This window comes from Lactuca virosa, chromosome 9 (genome assembly GCF_052849685.1).
Source record: "Lactuca virosa cultivar CGN04683 chromosome 9, Lactuca_virosa_CGN04683_v6, whole genome shotgun sequence".
Classification (NCBI taxonomy): domain Eukaryota; kingdom Viridiplantae; phylum Streptophyta; class Magnoliopsida; order Asterales; family Asteraceae; genus Lactuca; species Lactuca virosa.
The window spans coordinates 48,621,926-48,645,002 of record NC_136434.1 but is presented as its reverse complement, the minus strand read 5'-3'; the positions used below and the strand labels follow the sequence as shown (position 1 = coordinate 48,645,002).

The 23,077-nt window shown below is 31.6% G+C and overlaps 3 protein-coding genes and 1 long non-coding RNA gene across 4 annotated transcripts; 3 read left to right on the top strand and 1 right to left on the bottom strand.

The window, feature by feature from the left end:
* Positions 1-245: 245 nt before the first annotated feature.
* Positions 246-4,578, bottom strand: LOC145136803 (uncharacterized). The gene is made up of 3 exons (XR_013720719.1): positions 4,508-4,578; positions 719-1,023; positions 246-318 (listed from the first exon to the last, which is right to left on the bottom strand). It is a non-coding gene; the product is annotated as an uncharacterized LOC145136803 (long non-coding RNA).
* A 1,056-nt stretch (positions 4,579-5,634) lies between these two features.
* LOC145137770 (RNA polymerase sigma factor sigA-like) lies at positions 5,635-9,221 on the top strand. Its single transcript, XM_079071909.1, has 10 exons — positions 5,635-5,805; positions 6,582-7,381; positions 7,505-7,703; positions 7,806-7,898; positions 7,978-8,106; positions 8,180-8,233; positions 8,320-8,370; positions 8,486-8,548; positions 8,686-8,798; positions 8,922-9,221. The coding sequence occupies exons 2-10, from the start codon at positions 6,732-6,734 to the stop codon at positions 9,028-9,030; spliced, it is 1,461 nt and encodes a 486-aa protein (XP_078928035.1). The 5' UTR covers positions 5,635-5,805; positions 6,582-6,731; the 3' UTR covers positions 9,031-9,221.
* A 2,568-nt stretch (positions 9,222-11,789) lies between these two features.
* LOC145137913 (ras-related protein RABD2a-like) lies at positions 11,790-13,846 on the top strand. The gene is made up of 8 exons (XM_079072053.1): positions 11,790-12,019; positions 12,460-12,532; positions 12,631-12,678; positions 12,754-12,801; positions 12,882-12,953; positions 13,055-13,210; positions 13,296-13,399; positions 13,493-13,846. Exons 1-8 carry the CDS (start codon positions 12,006-12,008, stop codon positions 13,587-13,589), a joined length of 612 nt encoding a protein of 203 aa, XP_078928179.1. The 5' UTR covers positions 11,790-12,005; the 3' UTR covers positions 13,590-13,846.
* Positions 13,847-19,993: 6,147 nt separating this feature from the next.
* On the top strand, positions 19,994-21,201 carry LOC145137912 (ethylene-responsive transcription factor 2-like). The gene has a single exon (XM_079072052.1). It carries the CDS (start codon positions 20,104-20,106, stop codon positions 20,797-20,799), a length of 696 nt encoding a protein of 231 aa, XP_078928178.1. The 5' UTR covers positions 19,994-20,103; the 3' UTR covers positions 20,800-21,201.
* The last annotated feature ends 1,876 nt before the right edge of the window (positions 21,202-23,077 follow it).

Here is a 23,077-nt window from a genome sequence, read left to right as displayed (position 1 = left end):
GTTGATCGTACACATCGCATCCTATTTGATTATTTTGAAAACAATTTGAAAATCACTTTTAAAAATCTTTTTCCTTAGTTTGAGACTGGATTCACACGAGTGTTCCTCCAATTCCTCAAACCAAGGCTCTGATTCCAAATTGTAACACCCATAAAAATCACAAGAAATTTAAACTTTTTAAAGCCAACCCAAATTTACAAATTGTTTACAATCATAGTTTTCAAAACATTTTCAACATCAGAGTCTCCTAAAATCATAAGTCAAAACATGAGGATGTGTACGGTCACGCCTTCGCCTTCCCGCGGTCATCTGAAGTACCTGAAACATAACCCAAAATTGTAAGCCAACGCTTAGTGAGATCCCCCAAAATACCAACACAAACAGATAACAAATACAATAACAACATGTCGGGTCCAATCAACCATCTGGTTGACATACCCCAGGCCCATCAACCATCGGGTTGGAATGCTAATACACTATGGGTCCAGTCAACCATCGGGTTGGAATACCCCATGCCCATCAACCATTGGGATGGAATGCCATTCTACAACGGGTCATGTCATCCTCGGGATAGAATACCCCCGGGCCCATTCAACCATCGGGTTGGTATGCCCCCGGCCTATTGGCTTACGCATAAAACGGTAAAGCCTCAGCCACCGACCAAATATTTTGGATTGATATATTATGTTATCATTTATTATTTAATATTTATACTTACATTGACAGGTCTGTTTGCAAGATGTTGTTGGTAAACTGAATATGCACTCTCACGCTTTTTGTCACACCCCTAAACCAGAACGGCAGAAACGTTTGGGGGTGGATGGAGTGACTTCATGTACAATATCACAATAATTGAATAGTAATGAAACATAACAACACAAATGTTCGTACATTGAAAATACATGCTTACATAGTTTACATATTGTACTTGTTCATCAGTTACACAAAAGTGACAAAAAGTAACATTTCATAAAGTTGCTCCACTTGATCTCATAGCAGATTTGAAAACCTGTTACTGGTTCCCTGAGAATACAAGTCATTTTGAAAAGCATCAACTAAAAAGTTGGTGAGTTCATAAGCATTTTTGTATAAAATGGTTTTTAATCGTTTAGAATAGTTCTCGTAGTACTTTCAGAAAATCCGATATTTTCTCTGAAAATAGTTTGTAAGTCTCGTTCCAAAACTGTGAATAAATGCATGCATGTCCTTTGTTTTCTTTTGTTTGTAAATATAAAGCGTACGTTTCTAGAAAATCCTATATTTTCTTTAAAATGAGTGAACTGAAGTTGTAAGTAATCCCTTTGTGTCTTTTCCTTGTAAAGTAATGATGTATATATCCAGAAAATCCAATATTTTCTTAATAGTGAACTGTAGTCTTAAACCCTAAGACCACGATGGAAATGAATAGTGTACAGAAAATAGTATATAGTTTCATTTCTTTTAATAAAACTAATGAAGTAAAAGCTTCTCGTAAACCAAAATAGTGTTGTTAATCCCTATATGAGTTGTTACAATCATACTTGATGCGACTGAATGTCTGTCATGACATTCTTCAGGAGTCGGTTCCGATAAGATATTTGTCACCCTAGACTGGCCCGTCTAGCTGTAGCGAACAGCTCAGGTGTAGGGATGTCAACCCCGTATAGATCTATACACAACTACCCCGCTCTCCCACAAGGAGACTTTGGTTATAACTACATGACTTACGGTGTATGATAGGTAGGTACGGCGAAGGAGAGTCTCACAAGAGCCTTAACAAATCTACACGAACTTTGACTCCCATTACTGAATAATGAAAATAACCTTACTAGTGTAAATTTATGACTGAAGTTTTATGACACGCGTTTTATAGCTTTATGACATACAATTTATTACTCGTGTTTTGATAACTTTATGATAGACAGATTATGACAACGAATCTTTCTGTCGTAAATTCTGTTTGTATACCTTTTTGGTCAAATTATTTATAACGCTTTTGATAAATAAATGTTAATGGACATGTCTATTTGTAATATATATTGTGAAAAATAGCATAATACTCTAGGTTTTAAAACGTTAAAATAGTGACAACATAGTTACGACCATTTCACTAGTAAAAATTATTTTTAGCAAAATATTTTAATCAAGTTTTGTAGTTTGTTTAACACACCATATCTAGTTTGAAAGTCTTGTTACAGAAAATAATTTATTTAGTTTTGACTCTAATAAGTCACCATTTCTACAAAATACATATAATAACTTTAAAATTTATTATATTCAAGTATTTGTGTAAGTATAAGTGTTAAAAGTGCTTATGTCCAAGGGTTAAACATATTTCAGTATAATACCCATATTTTTGCCATTTTGGGTGAACAAACATGGCTACAAAACTTTTATAACACAAGATGTTATCAACATTTATTTTATGATTTTATCACATGATAAGAATACTTTTTATTCTAGAACTTGTTTCATTTTTAAACCATAACTATGATGCATGTAATTATTCAAAAGGGTAAACGATATTTGACTTGTATTCCCCCCCCCCCTCCCCCCCCCAAAAAAAAAGCATGGAAAACACGAAAAGATAGGGGTATGAAGCTCACCTTGGTGTTTTTCGTGTGATAGGAAGAAGGAGAAAGAAGAAATGTCGAGCCTAGCCTTGAACTTGGAGAGATTCTCGAAATGGTGGAAGTTCAAGTTCTTGTGAGTTGTTTGAAGAAAACCTTGAGGATGGCACCACACTTCGAATTTTTGGGAGAGAAATGAGAAGGATTCTTTGAGAGCAAAGTGAGAAAATGAAAGTGTTTTGTATGTGTGAGGGTGTGGTGTTTGCGGCCAAACATAAGAGGGAGAGAGGAAGAGAGTTGACTTTGTTGATTGGTTGATGGGATACTTACTTGGATACATGGGGGTCCAAAGCATTGTTGTATGTTGAGTAAAAACGAGGTGGCAACTCCTCTTTATCCATTCCTTTTTCCTTTTTTTTGTTTAATACATGCTCTAGCCGAAACCCTTTAGGGTTTTCGGCCTTAAGGCTCCTCAAATGGTTTTCGGGTTTCATTTGCTCCATTAGAAAGGTTTTTGTCCCAATGGAAGGCCCAAAAGGGGTTTTCGGTTTTGGCTTGGCACATTAAGGGGTTTTTGGTCCATTAAAGCCCAAAGATAGGAGTTTTCGGCCCAATAAGGCCTAAGGAAAGGGACTTTCGGCCCAATAAGGCCCAAGGCAGGAGTTTTTGGTCCAATAGGGTGTTGGGCCGAGGATTCTTAGGCCCAGGCCCAAAGTGGATTGGGCTTAGCTATTGGATCATGTTTTGGGCTTGCATGAGGCCATTATAAAAAAATCTTAAAATAGTATAGAAAAATATATTAGTAAAAAACTAAATTTGGGACGAATTAGTAGGGTGGCAAAAGTCGCACGATACAACAAAAATACACTACACGAAGCGAAATTGGAGTGAAATCGAAATTTGAATTCGTGTTCATGTTATGTATAAGAGACATGACGTCGTTTGGTGTTCAACTTTCGACACAACAATAACACGAAACATCGTGCTCGTGTTCATGTTCAAAATTCTTGTATATTTAGTACCATTTTCTTGTTTTATGTTCTTTTTTGTCGCGTTACTCGTGTTTATCGTGTTTAAATTATATTTTTTTTGCAAGAACTTACGTATGATTTTATGTAAATGATTACTCCCTGTCCGTCTATATCATACTCCCAAAGCATCTTTTTATTTCATATTTCATTTTCGTTTGCCCCCTTAGCGCCCTTAGACATGTTACGTTGTTCGACTGAACTCGTTAGCTCTGCGCTCTATTCGGTCGAAACCCTATTCGTCGAGAACCTTCTCTCATAGATTCCCTTCACCAAGTCATCGCCAACAATCCGCTCTTACCCCTTGGTGTCAAAGGGCAAGTTCCTTTCTTGTCTTGCCCAAAAAACTTTCTTTATTCTCATGGGAGAAAGACTCTCCTTTAATTATTTCTTATTTTTGTTGTGATAACGTTTTTTTTCGTTTTTGTCGTGTTTTTATTGAGTCGTTAACAAACAAAAAGATGTCAGCGTGCCGTGTCGTGTTCGGGTTAAGAAAAAGTAATTTGTATCGTGTTGTCTAAGGCAATAACACGGAACGACTGCCTGATTTGCCACCCTACGGATTCGTAACAAAATTTTAAATTCATACCAAATTTGTAATAAAACTAGGCCAAAATGAAAGATGTGAAAGATGATCGACCTATTTAAACACATGTAATATTAACCATATATAAAATATTAGTTGTTTACTATTTTAAAACGTAAAATCGATTATTCGATAATTTAAAACATTGCAAAAAGTTAGATTCCATAAACCTAACAACTGAAACCTCCATTTGCATCAACGAATGATTTTAGTAATCATATTTAAATCATTAATTACTTAAAATAAACATAAAAATATAGACATACCAATCCAACCTGAAATGAAAATCACTCATTTTGAATTGTGATCAAACATATTCGAGCATATTACAAAATTAATCTAACCTGTTGATTTTGTCATCTGTAATGGATTTCTCGGAATATGATATCCTTTGATTTTTTATTGCGTTTATGAGTTTTCGTATAAAATGAAATAACGGGAGGTTGTATAAATACTTTTCTAAGTCCTTATCACTTAAATTTTTATATTTAGAGTACATATTTTATTTTAAATATATACCAAGGTTCTAAAAAGCTCGTCATGATTCCAAGGCTTGTACCTGTCGCCAGGCTTTAACAAAATGTCGCTTTAACTCATATATGTGTATAAAACTGAATAATAGTTGAAAATACATATAAAAATATTAATTATATACAAAATTGCCGCCTAAAATCACGCCTTACAAACGACATGATTCGCCAATGTTTGGAAAAGCTTGAGCTTGACATTGCCGCCAAGTCACGCCTTCCGTTATTTAGAACCTTGATGTATACATATATTAATCAATTCAATAAATAATGAGGTTTGCTAAAAAGACACCCTATTATACCATATAGACACCATAGTTTAAGTTTGAAATTTTTTATTGGTTGAAATTGTATTGTTTTTCGAAAAAACTGATTATAAATAGTTAATTATTGGTTGACTTTTTAAAAAGTGATCAATGGGGTGTCTTATTATCAACACCCATAAATAATTAAGTCCCTTTAAATTAATTTGTTACAGCAGCTGAACTAAATTACACAATTTTATTGCCATACTCAACACCACACCCACAAGTCACAATTGGTTGTCCAAACCCAATCTCCTCCACCTTGGATACATCACCCAATTGAATATAATATATATTTAATGATTATATTTATTTTAAAGTTAGCTAATTGTAATGTTTCATTTCGTTTTTAGCTAAAACTTTTTATTTTTACTTATTTTTTATTTGTTAGGAGAAAATATATAACAAATATCTAATCAGGATATTACATTTTAGAATTTATATCTGATTATAGTAATAAAAATAGTTTTGTATTTAAAAGATATTGTTATAATATAATGAACGTTTAAATATAAAAAGAAAAATATTATAATAAATAAATAAATAAATAAAAATACGCTTTATCCAATCACTTGCTGCATTTAACGCATAAATTTTTTATGATAAAATTATTAAAATTGAAAAAAAAAAAAAAGGGGGAGAAAGAAACAAGAAATGTTGTTTTCTAGAGGAAAACGAAGGCAGAAGTTGATACAGTTGCACCTCCTCTGCATTCAGGTTCACTCGTTCATCCTGGTTATCATCACCTCTCTCTCTCTCTCTCTCTCTCTCTCTCTCTCTCTCCACCATTGAATGAGCTTGGTACCGAAGGTAATGTCGAAGATGACTTCGTTTTCGTTTTTATGTTATCCTTCATGTAATAATTTGTGTCGTTTGATGTAGTTTTGTGATTGATTACTCCATTTGTGATCTATCGTTTTTGAGATTTTAGTTACAATGCATCTGCTGAGATTTTTGATTTTATGACAAGGCTTGTGTTTTGCAATTTGCATCAATTGAACAGCTAACTCAAAGAATCATGGATGGTTCTGTTTATGAAATCCGCTGTGTCATATTGTTCTTTCTGGTACATTGTTCTTTAGCGATAGATTAGTTAAATAAGTAATTCGTGCTGTTATTGACTGAACGTTATTACAGGTATGTTATCGGCGATTTGTTGAATGTCTATGGTTTGACCTGCGATTAGGATTGTAAATCATCAATTCAAAATGGAGAATGAGTAATTGGCATAACATTTGAATTCGAGTGGATGTATTTCATAACTAAACTCAATTATAAATTCAAAGTTGTGGCACAAACATTAAGCAAAGCCGATATGATCTTGGCGCATTTGTGTTGCGAAACAAATTGGGGATGATGAACATCATGAACTAACATTTAGATAAGCTGATAAGTTATTATGTATTTGCGTTGGAGCAACAGATTGGGGCTCTCACAGTTCCAATCTCTGTTCCAGATCTTGGGATTTGAGTGCCCTGATTGTATTTTATAGCATCACTACCTTTTTTGAGTAAATTTAATGATTACTTTGATAGTTGTTATACATTTTCTCTTTTTATTATAATCTTCTCTTTTCTTCTGTTCAGAAACTTTAAGCAAGTAATTACCAGTAACCCTGAAGACCTGTTCAACAGTCATGTACTTTATGTTCAAGAGAAACTATATCCTGGTTTCTGTAAAACAATGTTCTGAGAGTATATGACACAATTTCATACAAGTTGAATCAAGCTACACAAATGATGTCTACAACTGCAATTGGACTAAGGGCAACAAATAGCCTCTTGGGTTCATCCTATTTTTACTCAGATACAACTGAAAAATTCTCCTGCAATGGTGATATTAGCTTCACATTTGTCACTACCAAGAACACAATCACTGCAAAGAAACCATCCAACTACAGCCATAGTCTTACATCCAAACGAGATACAGATTCCCATTCCATAAGAGCTTTAAAACAACATGTAGCTACTTCTTCTGATCCTTCAATCTCTACAGACCAATGGGTTCAAAGATTTCACCACTTGGAAGACAAAAGCTCTGAACAAGAACTTCCTGTTGAAGCTTTACTACTTTTACAATCTTTCCTGGAAAAGCAGTGGAAACTTCCAACTGAGAAGAATACTAATACAACTACAGATACTCCCACAGAAAAAAACAGCAAAAAAATTCACATCATTAGCTCACAGATATCTGCACGAAAGCGTAGAATAGCAGCAAGGAAGAAAACACCAAATAGTTGCTCTGAAATTGGTTCAGAGCTCCTTCAAAATCAGTTTAAAGGTCATGTTAAAGGGGTAAGAAGTGAAGGACTTCTCACTCAATCTGAGGTGATCATTCTATCAAAGAAAATTAAAATCGGTTTACGCTTGGAAGAGCAGAAATCAAGGTAACTAAAATTTGCATATAATAGCAACATACTTTTATTTGAACTTTATCTGTTACATATTTTTTTATCAATATCACCAAAAATGGTTGATGTAAAGTTACTAATATTGAGCTTATTTTTCAGACTGAAGGAAAAATTGGGATATGAACCTTCAGAAGGGCAACTTGCAAGTTCCATGAGGATTTCAAGAATGGACTTAAGAAAAAAACAAATTGAAAGCACTTTGGCAAGAGAGAAGCTTGCAATGAGCAATGTCCGTTTAGTGATGTCTATTGCTAAAAGATATGATAACATGGGAGCTCAAATGGCAGATCTTATTCAGGTGCCTTAAGAAATTATTACTTTTTAAATATAATAAATTGCCATTACTTATAGCTGAAGAATTCTCTTTTTTTTTTTTAACAATTAACTTATTGTCATGTAGGGAGGTCTAATTGGACTACTTCAAGGGATAAAAAAGTATGATTCATCAAGAGGTTTCAAGATTTCTACCTACGTTTATTGGTGGATACGACAGGTGAATTATGGATGATTTTTATTTATTTATTTTTTAAATTCACCATCAAGGAGGGTATTTACGTCTTTTTTTATAACAGGGTGTTTCAAGAGCTCTGATTGAGAATTCTAAAATCCTAAGATTACCTACTCATTTGCATGAAAGACAAAGTGCAATCCGGAATGCCAAAGCCAAACTAGAGGAACAAGGAATAACTCCATCAATTGATGTAAGTTAACATAACAATTTATTTATTTATTTTTTCTTTTCTTATGCTTGCTTACTTGCTTTCTTTACCACAGAGAATTACAGAAAGTCTGAACATATCCAGAAAAAAAGTTATAAACGCAACTCAGGTACTAAAGATCTTTGCTAACTTGGTATTTCCATATTTTTTTTTCCATGTTCTTAATACAAATATAAAATATGTTACTTGATGTAGGCAATCACTAAAGTATTTTCACTTGATAATCCTGGACAAACACTTGATAGTGTAAGTAATACAGTATTAGCTACTTATTTTATATTTATCAGAGTTGTGAAATTCTCTCAACTGCTACATCACCTTCTTTACTTTTAACCTTTTTTTTTTGTTGTAACTCCTGCAGGACATTGCAGATAATTGCATGGAAAACGACCCATGGCATGGAGTAGATGAAGCAGCTCTCAAGGTATTTATTTCAACATAAAAATGTAATATTCAAATTAGATACTTTTTGTCACACCCAAAAAGGTGTAACAAGATATAAGACAGAGACTCAAACATTGAAAATAGCCCTAAAAAGTCTTTTGATTTTGCAATTTGCAGTATGAAGTAAACAAGCTCATAAACATGACTCTAGGGGAACGCGAGAGAGATATCATTCGTCTTTACTATGGTCTTGACAAGGAATGCCTTTATTGGGAGGATATCGGTAAAAGGTACAAACTTATAGCACTCTCAGTAAATTTCTATTTTAGGAAATATACTTTTAAAATCAAGTTTAAGAGCCTATGTTAACCGATCTCATCTTTGATTATAAATTTATATATATGAATTTTCAGAATAGGGTTATCGAGGGAACGCGTTAGGCAAATTGGACTTGTTGCATTAGAGAAACTAAAACATGCTGCAAGAAAGAATGGACTTGAGGAAATGTTGGTGAAACATTAATTTCGGTACGGTTTTTTGTACTAGTAAAGTTTGTGTATTCCCTAGTTAAACATAGTAAAGTATATATATATACTACACTAAGAGTTGAGTACACTATATAGAATAATCTTCATACACATAATGCAACAAAAAGTTGCATGTATCATTTTGTTCCAAGAGAATATATATTATTGCGAGTTTGTTTCGATTTACATCTTGTGTTTGTTACAATGAATGTGGTTTCTAGGGCTATTTTAGGTGATGATGAAACATTTTTTGGTGGGACAAAAAATTACAATTTTTATCCTATTGACATCGATTTTAATCTCAGTTCAGTGCATGTCAAACACAATACAACTTGTTTTTGTGATGATTCATCTTGGATAACAAAATGTACTTAAATTAATACTCATGGCAGTAAATATGAGGCGAAGGCTATCAAGATGTTCCAAGAATATGTGAACAAAGATAACAAGTTATGATGGATAACAACTTAAATAAAAACATCAAAGTATTTTGCAAAAGGAAAATGTTTATTAATCGCAAGGTGCCTGGAAAAGGTTCACGTTCAGCCATTTATATAGGCAATAACTAAATTTTGTAGGTATTGCAAATTTCTGAAAATTAAAATAGAAACAATTTTATTGAAATTAACTAGTAATCTAATCGGGAGCTGATCCGTACACAATATTTTTTTTCATACACAACAATTTGTGTCTTAAAATGTTGTATTGTATAACTTTATAAAACATAAATTGTTGTGTATGGAAAAAAAATTTGTATATGAATTACTTCCCAAATCTAATCTAATCAAGTGAATTTTGGAAAGAAAGTAAATTACATGATTTTACAATTAAACATAATATTTTAAAACTAGAAATGAACCGAAATTGGGTGAAAGTCAAACTTGAACTCCATCAAGCTCAAGTGCAATTCTAACTTGAATAACTTGATAAAAACTCGCAATGCTAAATACAACCATGTAATACGCATGCCAAAGCCTAAGAAACAACTCGTTTATGAAATATGCCAACAAAAAAAGTGATTTAAATTTTTTATAGAACAAGAGCGCAACATCTCGTGGTTTCATATTTTTTTCTTATCAAGTCTGCAATTAATCGGGTTTCATTTTCAGACTAACGCTTTGGATATGAGTGTCCTAAATGTAAGGCATACTCATGATTATGCATTTCACATATCGCTTTTAAGAACCAACGATTTCTACCGAATAATACTTGACTTTCAGTTCGAATGGACAATTTTTTTTCTACCAATATTTTTTGTGGATATTTTTTTAATTTTGTAAACCGCACCACGATCCCACTAATAGATAAATTGTATAATAACGTAACCAAGTCCTTGCCCCGTCTTTTGAACACAGTCTATTAATTGTTGACGATAAGTGAATGCATGAAAATAGTTTTTTTTATTATTATTTATCAAAAACTAATAACGTTATTGATTAATAAACGTACTAATAAACCTAAAGCCTCTTGTCTGCGGACGAATATATATTTATTTCACAAACTGTTTGTTTTATAGAAGACTGAAGACCCTTGTATGTCCTCTTCTCCAAAAAGACATGATCCAATATTTTCCAAATCTTGCAAACGTCATCCGAAATAGAAACTCTTGCACAAACATTTGTAACGACGACTTTCGTTTGTGTTGTTGGCAGCTTCCCATCCAAATGCAATGTTCCTTTCGTTGTTGATTCAAAACACTCATGCATTTTATTTCTTTGTTTTATTAATTACATAAATAAGTAAGTCATCTCTTTTCTAAAAAACCTAAGTTTTTTATTTAAGTTTCATATTTTAATTGATATTTTAATTTTGAAGTGTTTTTTTTATATTTATAATTTATATTTGTTTTAGCAACATGAAAATTTTAAAAACAATCAATTTTTCTAGCAGAGTAAGCCCTTCCCACGTGTAAAAATGAATTCTAGCCTCAACCATAGATATCAGTCTGCACTTTGATGTTAGGCCTTGACGGAAAGTTTTTGACGGAAGGTTTTCCGAAACCAAACTAAATGGAATTGTTAATTTCAAAAAATGCTTTCTAAAAGAAAGAAGATCCATTTTCCACAAACCAACAATTCTCTTCTCAAAGTAATAGGGAGATCATTTTCTAGTTAGACTTCTTGCAATGAAAGGACCATCCATTCCTATATTTATAATTTATATTTGTTTTAGCAACATGCAAACTTTAAAACCAAACAATTTTTTTTCTTAGAGTGTAGAAGTTTGGTCTATATTTTTTCTATAGATATGTTCCGGGGACTACATATATTTTATTTTTAAAAAACAAACATCTAAATTTTTATCTTTATCTTTTAATATTTTAGAATTCGGATTTCTCTTTTTATTTATTATCTTTACCACGATATGCGATACATATTTGGACATAAACAAATTAAATATATTCAATGAATATTTATGTTGAGAAAAACATTTGCAAATTTAATATTTTAAGACATATGCTATAAGTTATTAATCAAATAGTTTATTACTAAAAATAATATATATTTTAGATAATCAAAATTTTTTATTTGATTATAAACCTATAATGTAACTTATTAAATGTTAATTTTTAAAAGTATTTTCCTAAAATAAAAATGACTAAAGTTACATCTTTTATGTATAATATACGAAAATATTAGTTATTTTAATTAAATTAGTTTACTAATATTTTATTATTTTTCATGAATAAAAACAATAAAAAATTCAAACGTAATGTTAGGATATGGTGGCAGTAAGGTTAAAAGCAGAGACACCTCGTAAATTCCCATGTTTGTTTGTTACATTCTTCCTCTCTCCCATCTGTCGGTTTGTTAATACCATCCTCCCCTCTTCATTGCCTTCCATTGATTAACGAATCAAGGTGCCATAATTCTCTTCTGCTCTTGCTTTTCCGGTGAAGATCCAGTTTTCCGGCCGTCAGACACCGTTGGATCAGTCGGCCCCTTTATATATCACTGCAAATTCTTTATCATGAATCACGAGTAGTAAGTCCCCGATCTCTGTTTTCTCGTATCGTTTTTAAATCCATTCGCTGTTAGATCTGCTTCTGTTGTTAATTATCAACAATGACTAATCTCTATCGCCATTGTTGTCGATTCGGTTTAATTTAATCGGATCTCATTTGTTGTCGAGATGATCGTGTAATTGCTTAAGCTCGTCTTCCTATTCGCTAAATCAATCACATCAATTTTAGCATTACGTGCTAAAACTCCGTTGATCTTCTCTAATCGCTTGAATTTGAAGTTTGAAAACGGTATATACGTTTGCGAGAATTGCGTAGGGACGTAACACTATACATTCAATTACATTAGGTTGCGATTAGTGGTGAATTGACAATTGTATTACAGTTATTCGAAATCGATTCAATTCGTTCATTAACATATGCTCTTTTTATGGCATGTGACACTTTCCATATCTATTCCAGTGATTACTTGTTCAAACTTTTGCTGATTGGAGATTCAGGAGTTGGAAAATCATGCCTGTTGCTTAGATTTGCTGTAAGACATAATTCAATAATTCCACCTACATTACACACATATTGCTTGATTTGTTATTCCATGGCTTCTTATTTCTTGCTTTGATCTCTTTGGTACAGGATGATTCATATCTTGACAGCTACATAAGCACAATTGGTGTTGACTTTGTAAGAATCTAATCTTATTTGTATTATATCCATGTTCATCATGATGAATAATTAAATCTCTCATCCACTCTGCAGAAAATTCGCACTGTGGAACAAGATGGAAAAACCATTAAGCTTCAAATTGTGAGGATTTTCTTCTGAAAATAATCAAATATATATATAAAATAATATTTGTATGAAACTAATGTTGAATGTTTATGCAGTGGGATACTGCTGGACAAGAAAGGTTCAGGACAATTACTAGTAGCTACTACCGAGGGGCACATGGCATTATAGTATGCTTTTTCAAAATTCAAATTCTTATATCTCTTTAAGAATTAGAAAAATTATTAATTGATAAGAAATAAGTAATAGAAATTGATTGTCTTTTATGCAGATAGTTTATGATGTCACTGATTTAGAAAGTTTCAACAATGTTAAGCAATGGTTGAGTGAAATTGATCGCTATGCAAGTGAAAATGTGAACAAACTTCTTGTTGGAAACAAATGTGATCTTGTAGAAAGCAGAGCTGTGTCCTATGACACTGCTAAGGTACTTTCTTTTTTTTTTTTTTTTTTTTGTAATTTTGTATTTTAAAAAGAAGATAAAAAATATAATACTCCTCTATTTTGTTTAGGAATTTGCGGATGGAATTGGTATTCCATTTATGGAAACTAGTGCTAAAGATGCTACAAATGTTGAACAGGCTTTTATGGCCATGTCTGCTGATATCAAAAACAGGTAGATACCCCACAAAAAGAATTCATTTTTAACATTCTTGGAAAAATACAATGATGGAATGTAATTACTGATTCCATTCCATTAAATACACAGGATGGCAAGTCAGCCCGGGTCAAACAACATGAGGCCGCCATCTGTGCAGCTTAAGGGGCAGCCTGTCGGGCAGAAGGGCGGTTGCTGCTCAGGTTAATAAATAAAACTATCACCATTCACCATTTACCACAACACTCCAATTTGCTTTTCAAGTTTTTTGATTTTCATATCATCATTTTCATGTAAGCTATTATTATAGTTTCTGTTTTTTTTTTTCAAGAGTATGATTTTTATTAAATGGGTTGTACAAATTGCTGCTAGTTTTCGTTTGCTATTCTTTATTCATGGAAGCATTTAGACATAATTTGTAATTTTTTTGGAACCATCTTTCAAATAATATACCAAATTCTTGCATGTGTGATTTCAACATTCGGGATTAATTCTCTGTTTTCAAAGTGATTATATGATATTCGATAATCAAAGTTGAGTGATCGGCAAATTATGATTTTTTATTTTTTTTTGATAACTGATAGTAAAATGATCAAAATGACATTCTTATGTAATGCTAGAATAGTTCATATTTGAAATATGAGGTGAAGAAACATTAGGGTTTAAAAGAGGGATAACGTGGTAAGTTTGTTTTAACTTGGATACTCAATATTGTTGTAAGGGGGCTCAACATTGAATATTTGACACTTAAATAATCAGATAATTAGAATCGTTTTATATAAACAATTAAAATTAATTAACTCCAACTTGATGTCAAAATAATTAGAATCGTATGATTGCTTATTTGCTTGTTATCTATTGGATTAAAAGAAGCATAAAATTGCAATCAAGTTCCCAATTACAACAATTTACTTCCATGTGGTAACTTTTATAACTTCCTTGCGATCTATTTTGTAACTGATATACATTCTAGATTCAATTTCTCATAATACGCTAAAAATAACATCTAACTTTCAATTCATCTACATTCACTTTCTTTCTAACAAAGACAAATGTCACACTCTGAAGCCATAATCAATAGGCAACTACATTTCACTTGTTTTCATCTGGATATGAGTTGTTAATTCATATTCTCCTTTAACTTTGACATATAACATCAATTCACTTAAAATTTCCACATTAAATAAACCATTGATATCAACCCAATTCAGCATCAGTCCAAACAACTTTAGTAATTCGTACATGTTGTAATTGGATTATTAGATCCCTCTTCATCAAAAGTTACACCAATTAACTTAATTCATCAAAAACCCTGATGGAACCATACGTAAGTTGGGGATTTGGCTTACATCAAAACAACCTATAAAGCACAACTTTAGCACTTTTTCCTCTTTTAGTTCAATTCCAAAATAAAGTTATTTCATCCCATCATAATTTAAATTCAATAATAAAATACAATAAATGCATTTCGTTTTTATTTCTCAACCAACAAATATAATAATTCCCGCCTTTCTATTTATCTTTTTCTTTTGAACATTTGTGCTTTTATGTATTATATAAATCAATTGAAAACATGGATAGACACTCTTTAGCCCCAAAATGTCATTTCTTTATAGTAATTAAAAGCCTTAATACATTTGATATGTATTCATAATTTTTTACATATATTACATATATTCTTGATTAAAGGATGATATTAGTTATGAATCGTAATCTAACACTTTTATTTATCGTCAGTCGTCAGATATGGTGTTTTTATGGCATACAGTTTGTTAATTCTTCTATAAAGGATGGTTTCACAGACTACTTCACTACAAAAAACTAATCCGGAGTAATCAAATTCTTGTTGGGTTTCACATACTATTTCACTTCAGAAATCATATTTCGAATTCGTGATTTTGATGAAATAAGTGATATTAGTGTGTTGTTTAGTTAGTATAATGTTAGATAGGTCTGATAACAATTATATAGTTCTTTTTGGAAAAAATTTGGTCAATAAAGGAGTTATTAACTTTCATTTTGTTTTCGTATAGAAACCCCTAGGTTTTTGGTTATTCAGAAATTTATTCTAGATTATCTTGTTTTTGTTATAAATATGTTTATGTTGAAGTGTATCTGTCTCGAGTTTGGTAAAAGATTAGAGTTGTATAACATAATTAATCAACAATAATTTGTGAGTTTTGGGTTCGATAGTGTGTTAGTGTAGAAAACCCACCATATTATTATAGCTCTTCATTTTTGGTGCAGTCTAAATTTTTATATTTGTTTAAACCGTGGAAGAGTATTAATGTATATTCTTCTTGATCCGTTGGCTAGAAGACCCCACGGCTAGATTCTTTTGTATTATATTCTTCTTTAATAATATAATTAAATTGTTGAGAATCAATTTAATTATACTATTTCATATAATTTGTTATAAAAAATCCTTACAACTACCAACATTTGATGTGACATGATGAATAATAATTTTAACAACTTTAGCTAATGTTTATATATTAATAAGTCGCAACTTTAAATATAAATAAATTCTAGCCTACTAGATTCAGTGGCGTATGATGAAGAGGATGATGATTCATTCATGGCATATTTTATTTTCTGTGTTCTGTCTGGGTCCGGGCTAACCCGCTAGAAGACCCCATGCACGGCCCAACTTTCTTTCTTTCATTTTCATTTTGCAAAGTTTTAATTTGCTTTACAAATTTGGTCGCCCAACTATCCTTTTATTATTTTGGCCCAGCTTTAATTTGTTTTACAAATTTGGTCAACATTTTTTTTTAATTTTATTTTACAAATTTGGTCACATAACTTTATCTTTTTATAGTTTTGATCTGCTTTTAATTTGTTTATAAATTTAGGCCATTTTTTTTAAAAATCGCCAATTTTTTCTTTTTAATCATTTTGGCTAAATTTTAATTTGTTTTACAAATAGGTCCATCTTTTTGAAGAAAAAGTTGGACAACAAAAAATTATATTTTATGTTTTTTAAAAATTTAGTCTTTTCGTAAAAGTGTTAATTTTATAATTTCCTTTATATATTTTTTACAGATTTATTTTTACAAAATTAGTTTTTTTTACATATCTACTAATTTGTTTTACACATTTGTGTTTTGAAATTACCTAATATGTAGTAGTTACTTTGCATATTTGTTTATGTATTTTTTACATATTTATTTTAATCTTAAATGGTGTATCACTAACCGAAATTAATTTTTCTTTATCAAGAACAGACCTTGTATCTAGCCCAGGGTAGCACGAGCTACCCTTTAAATTTTCCATCAAATGTAATATGTTAGTAATCCGTCTGTAATGGTTTTAGCGACGGATTTACCACGTATCAATTATAAACCATGTTAAAATGTTGATGTAGTTGAGTATTCACTAATATATGAAACCCGTAAATATTTTTTTCTTGATCCACAGCTCCTGATTTTTATGTATAATCAAAATTAATAATCATAATGTAGATCATATATCAATTTGGAAACTAGTTATAACTTATAAGGTGTAATATTTTTAGGGTTCCTATGTATTGTGGGGATGCACCCCTAGTTGTTATGATTTAATAAAATTTTCAAAATTTTCTTACTTTATCTAATTTGTTGACGAAAACGCGTGTCAACCTAACGACATTTAGTTAACAAAGTTATTTTGAGATGAAATGGAAAAAATGAATGGGCTGAAATTGGGATTATATAATAATAAACGGACGAAATTTGAAGTTTACAGAAGTCATCTAGAACATGACGTCATCAGGTACGGTAGTTTATACATTCATCACGTGATTAATTTAATTTTCTAAATAATATATATTTGTTTTCTGTTTCTCGGTCTCAACTTGCCCACTTGCAATTTCCAACCATATGAACCTTCATTGATGGTTCCTGTGGCCCACATTAATGTCTTTAATTACAAATCAGTCCCTCAAGTTTTGTTTACTTTTTAAGATGTTATTGTTTAATTTGTTTTTTATACAAATGAACTTGCAATTGAAAATCAGTTTTTATTTTGGTCATTGCATTTATAATCTTTTAGATTATTGCTAGATTTTAACATTGAAAGTAAACTTTTGGCTCTTCAAATCATTCTCAACCTTATCCACGAGCTCATATGCACCAATATTGCTATATGCATTGGTTTATTTAGCTCTAGTGACATTTAAGTTAAAGTTGATGAATCCTTATATTTGCAACATATTGCTTTGGATCCTTGTACTTTGGCCAGTTTCTCGGTGGCTTCTTTCTTCTCTTATTGATATTTCGATATTCTAAAACTACCTAAGAATTAAGAAAGTGAAATATCAGAAAATAAATAATTAAATGTAATGATGTATGTATAAATGCCATCCATGCACGTTCCTACATATAGATTTTTACTTTCTTACCACTAATGCAAGAACGTGGGAACAATTAAATAATAATGTAGATGCATAGTTGTGTGAATAATGATTACATAGGAAGTCTTTTTTAGCAACAACATAACCTTGATTATTCTATAAATATATGCCGTCCTAAAAAAACATAACCTTGATTATTAATTGTAGAATGAAACAAATATAGTAACCAATATACTCTTAACATCCAAAATTACCTTTCGAGTATTTTCGTAATAATCAACATGAGTTTTGTTGGTGATTTTAATGCCACCAGATGATTTTGGTATAATAAAATTTATAAGGTTACCAACGAAAGCTCAAATCTTGATCATCTTAGACAAGTTTTAGGAGGTGCATAGTTCACACTTTGTATAAAACAAGTTTGATCTCAGTTCGACCAAATGACGGGAGTAAGGGAGCGGTGCCTCTGACGATATATAATTTTGAATTATGTTTTATAATAATTATCTAAAATTGTTATCCTATAATTATGGGATGAGAAATGAAATATCATCCTACTTTTTATTCATACTATCTTCCTACCTATTTTAGATGATGACAAGTGTCATTCAATTTAATTTAAATTTGATTGAAATGTTAAATTTGTACACTTGTTATCATTTTAAATAGATAGGAACAAAAGGTAAGAGGATATTTAATTTCTCTTATAGGGATATAATGAGCATTTAATATTGATTGATAAGTTATCTTTGGTAATCAGAATAGTTCCAATTCATATAAATCTCTAGTTAGTGATTTATTATTAGTGTCCTGATTTGAAATTGTTTCTTGAAGGATTATCCTCATAATCTGGATTTCGTGATACTCAAGCATAAGGTTGAAATATCATATTCGAAAAGTGTTTTACACGATCCTTGAAATAATCCAGTAAACATCTTGATTCCATGAATGATCCTATTCCTCCCAAACCCAAACAAGTTTCGCGTTGCATGACAACTTACTAGGTTCATGTGCAAGTAATCAGGTTGTATTTGTAATTAAGGAATAATGAATTTTTTTTTCCAAATTAAGGATGTTATCAAACATGCATTAGTAACTAGTTATAATGAAAAGAATATGATAAAACTAGAATTCAAATATTGAAATTGAGTTGTCAAAAATATTGTCAAACATTCAAAAGAAAACATTCTATATGATACCTTAAAGCGTATGGAAATAACTATTTTAGATAGATAATAATACAAAGGCTTTCAATGTAACCTTTCATAAAATAATGAATATTTATCGGGCATGGTCAACACGACAAATGGCATATTACAATTGAGATCATGAAGAAATATTTGGAAATATAGTTTAAAGAATCTCATACATGGTTACATTTCTTATGTAAGATTGGATTTGTTTTATTTTTTGGAATGTTCTTAAATCAAAAAGCAAGAGTCTTCATACGAAACCAACATATTAAAATCGAAAAAGATGTTGTGATATAAGTCGCTCGTCCTGAACTATAATATCAACTTTTTATTGAAAATGAGGAGAGTATGTAGTTATGTAATATTCTTTACCAAACATACATCATTAAAAAAACATGGGCAATATTTAAGTCATTAAGTGTAAATACATGAAATCCTTTGCTTTCCATGGATTTGTTGCATTGACGTACCTTTCTTCATAAAAAACATCATATCCTTTTCTTCATAAAAAACATCATATCCTTTAAAGATTGGACAAGAGTCGCATAACTTTCCAAGATGTTATCTAGTTCTTAATCAATTAGGATCTCTCAAATGTTAAAATCTCATATATTACTTAACCTCTCCTCTAGCAATAAAATTAATCAATCACAATTAGGATCTCTCATATGTTAAAATCTCATAGACATTACTTAACCTCTCCTCTAGCAATAAAACTTTACAAAATTTATCTATATCGATCTAAATCAAATCCTCAAATTTTAAGCATTATGTCATTATATGCCTCTCAAGTTGAAGATGAGGTTTAATATAATTCAACCTCATCAAATATAATTATTCCAATTTCTATTGAAGATGTTATTCTTGAAGGATAAATGGGAATACAAAATTCTACTTTTTTTGTTTGCTTATTCACGAAAATAGACAAACGACTAAAATGAATAACAAAAATGTGTTTGTGGACCATATGTATAAAAGAACAAGACTTAAATGATGGAATGTTCATATTGGCAATTGTAGTGGACCGTTGTTGTACTTTTACTATCTGATAACCTCCCGTCATTATATAAACCCCTCGTTATCCTCTTTCTTCAAAAGTTCTTCTTTCAAGTCGTCTCTCATCTACTCATCTCTTTTTCTCTTTAATCCATCAAAAATCAAAATACCCTCTTATTAAAATCCCAAAATCACTCACAATGATGCAAACAGAAGCATTTCCGGCGACATATCCCGGCGAACTACCGGTGTTTTGCCGGAGCATCAGTTTCAGCAGCCTCATGCCATGTTTAACGGAAAATTGGGGTGATTTACCGTTGAAGGTGGATGACTCTGAGGATATGGTGATATACGGCTTCTTACGTGACGCTGTTACTGCTGGGTGGACGCCGTTTAACTTCTCGGCTAAAGAGATAAAAGCCGAGTCGATGGAAGAGACGGCGCCGGCGTCAAGTACAGACCATTTCCAATCATCAGAAGTGGCGGCGCCGGTGGAGGAAACTGCTGCAACTTCGGCGACGGTGATAGCGCCGGCTAAGGGAAAGCACTACAGGGGGGTTAGGCAACGGCCGTGGGGGAAGTTCGCGGCGGAAATAAGAGACCCTGCTAAAAATGGAGCGAGAGTGTGGCTCGGGACCTATGAAACGGCGGAGGAAGCGGCGATTGCATACGATCGAGCGGCGTATAGGATGCGTGGCTCGAAGGCTTTGTTAAACTTCCCACACAGAATCGGCTTGAATGAGCCGGAGCCAGTTAGAGTGACGTCAAAAAGGAGGTCGCCGGAGCCGTCAACATCTTTATCATCGGCTTCTGAGAGCGGTTCACCAAAAAGTAGAAATACTAAAGTTGAGCCAGAAGTACAAAGCCGATCATCAAATGAGTTTAAACATGAATAGTTGAATACTAAATGCCACGTGGCATTGAAGAATACATTTCTTATTGCAACTACTGGACCAGAGACCCACAAAAGATCCGACCCGGGAGTCGGAGTGGGAGAGTGTAGCAATTAGGAAACTTGAAATACCGAAATTACCCTCCAAATGGGAAAGTGAAATGATTCCTCTCCTTGGCTATTGAAAAGGTGTGAAGCATTATGGGATTTGCACCAATGGCTACAATGGGAATTGGTTATCTACAAGTTCTTGGATTAAATATTTCAAAAAAGAGAATGGCAAATATCATAATGACAAAAGTGCATATTAAAATATATAAAAGATAGATTTTGTAGAGATGTGTTTGTTATAGATTATATATGAATGTTGAGAAAAAATAATATATATTCTTGAATGAGTTTGATATATGAGTAGAAAAACTAACAACTATTTTGGTTGTTACATAACCATTTACACTTGATTTTTCCTCGATGCTTTAACCTCAAATACATACATGCTCCATACTTGGGATGACAAAAAAGCCCGAACGTGACGGGAAAACCCAAAACCCAATCATTTCGGGTCGAATAACGGTCCTTATCGGGTTTGGGGCAGGGAATGCGTTATTCTTGCCCCGACCTGCCCCGCCCCGATATATATATATATATATATATATATATATATATATATATATATATATATATATATATATATAATGTTCAAAACTTTTTGATGTTAATTGCACGCATTCAAAGATAAAATAATTGGACAATTTTTTTAGTTATTAACAATCCGGTGTGAATGATCATTTTTTTTATGTTTTGACGTATTGCACTAAACTTAAATCAAATAAGTTTTAATATAACGTTCAGTTTATTTTATTAAAGTGATGGATCATATTTTTAATTTAAAAGTGACGCTAGAACATGTAATTTTTATAAGACATCGGGGTACCCTAAAACGGAATAAAGATTTTGTTATGAATTACTGTAAACCCGATAAGATACCCGAAACCCGATGGAAAAACCCGAAACCCAATGGGGTGCCCCGATAAGATACCCGAAAGATATCGGGGCGGGTTTGGGCTCCCAAAATCGTTTTATGTTTTGTAAGATCGTCATCTTAAGATCGGATCGTGATTGTAAGATCCTACCAAAATGAACTTATATTTAAATCTGTTCGTAAGATAGTATAATCAACTTTAACTTCTTAAGTATCACCCATAACCTAATGTTGTTATAAACAATAAACATTAAGAATAAATCATCTTAATTAGAAATAAGATCATTTTGATCAAGTACAAGTAAGACATAAGATCACAACGGATTATTATTGGTGTGCTCTGTTTAACTCGAGACGAAATTGATAAAATGATGTTCTAGAAGACTTCTTGCAACTTATGACTCTCGATTTCAAGTTGAATAAACGATTTTTTGATACTCGGCTATATAATAAAACTAAAGAGGTAAGATGAGGATCGTAAGGTGATTAGAGCTGTTCACTATTTGGATAAAACCGAAATGTCCAATTGGACAATTTGGTTCAGATATTTGGATTTTTGGATTAGTTTTCAACAAAACCGAATTATTATTTTGGATTTCGGATTGGTTTTGGTTTATAAAGTAAGAATCGAACAGTCCAAAAAAACCGAATAACAATTTATTATTATTTAATTTTAATATATCTATAATTATTTATTAGTTTTATAATTTACTTTTTCAAATAAGTTCAAAAAGTTTCACCTAATAAAAACATTAATATGCATTTTATTTCAAAAGTTTTTTATCTATTAAATATTAAACTATAATATACCTTCTTACTTGCTAATAATTCTTTATAAAATTTAAATCACAACTAAATAATTTATTTTTGCTTCTTCTATAAAATTAGCTAATACTATAATTATATGTCGTTTTTAAATATTCTGATTTTTGAAACCGAATTATAAAAACCGATCCAATTGAATTGTAAATGGATCGGATCGGATCGGATTTGAATTTAGTTTGGACTATTCGGATCCTTATTTTTAAAACAGAAATCAATTTGGATTTACTTAATTGGATCGATCGGATCGAACCGATCCATCCAAACGAACACCCCTAAAGGTGATTAGGATCGTTTTTCACTTATACAATCTTAAAATCGTAAGATCGTAAGATTAAAATCGATATTTTAATAACCTTGGTACAACCAAACAAAAAATTTGCCACTTCTTCTTTAAAAAATAAATTAATTAATTAAAATAAAATAAAAATCGATTTCCACAAACATTGCCCTTACTTTTAGAACCTTCACCCACACT

Excerpts from the sequence above, each read along its gene's own strand:
- LOC145137912 (XM_079072052.1), top strand. The coding sequence starts at position 20,104 with ATGATGCAAACAGAAGCATTTCCGGCGACATATCCCGGCGAACTACCG.
- LOC145137770 (XM_079071909.1), top strand. The coding sequence starts at position 6,732 with ATGATGTCTACAACTGCAATTGGACTAAGGGCAACAAATAGCCTCTTG. Across the intron at positions 8,107-8,179 it reads GAATAACTCCATCAATTGAT|AGAATTACAGAAAGTCTGAA; the intron begins GTAAGTTAACAT and ends TCTTTACCACAG. Across the intron at positions 8,799-8,921 it reads TGGGAGGATATCGGTAAAAG|AATAGGGTTATCGAGGGAAC; the intron begins GTACAAACTTAT and ends ATGAATTTTCAG.
- LOC145137913 (XM_079072053.1), top strand. Across the intron at positions 12,954-13,054 it reads GAGGGGCACATGGCATTATA|ATAGTTTATGATGTCACTGA; the intron begins GTATGCTTTTTC and ends TCTTTTATGCAG. Across the intron at positions 13,400-13,492 it reads TCTGCTGATATCAAAAACAG|GATGGCAAGTCAGCCCGGGT; the intron begins GTAGATACCCCA and ends TTAAATACACAG.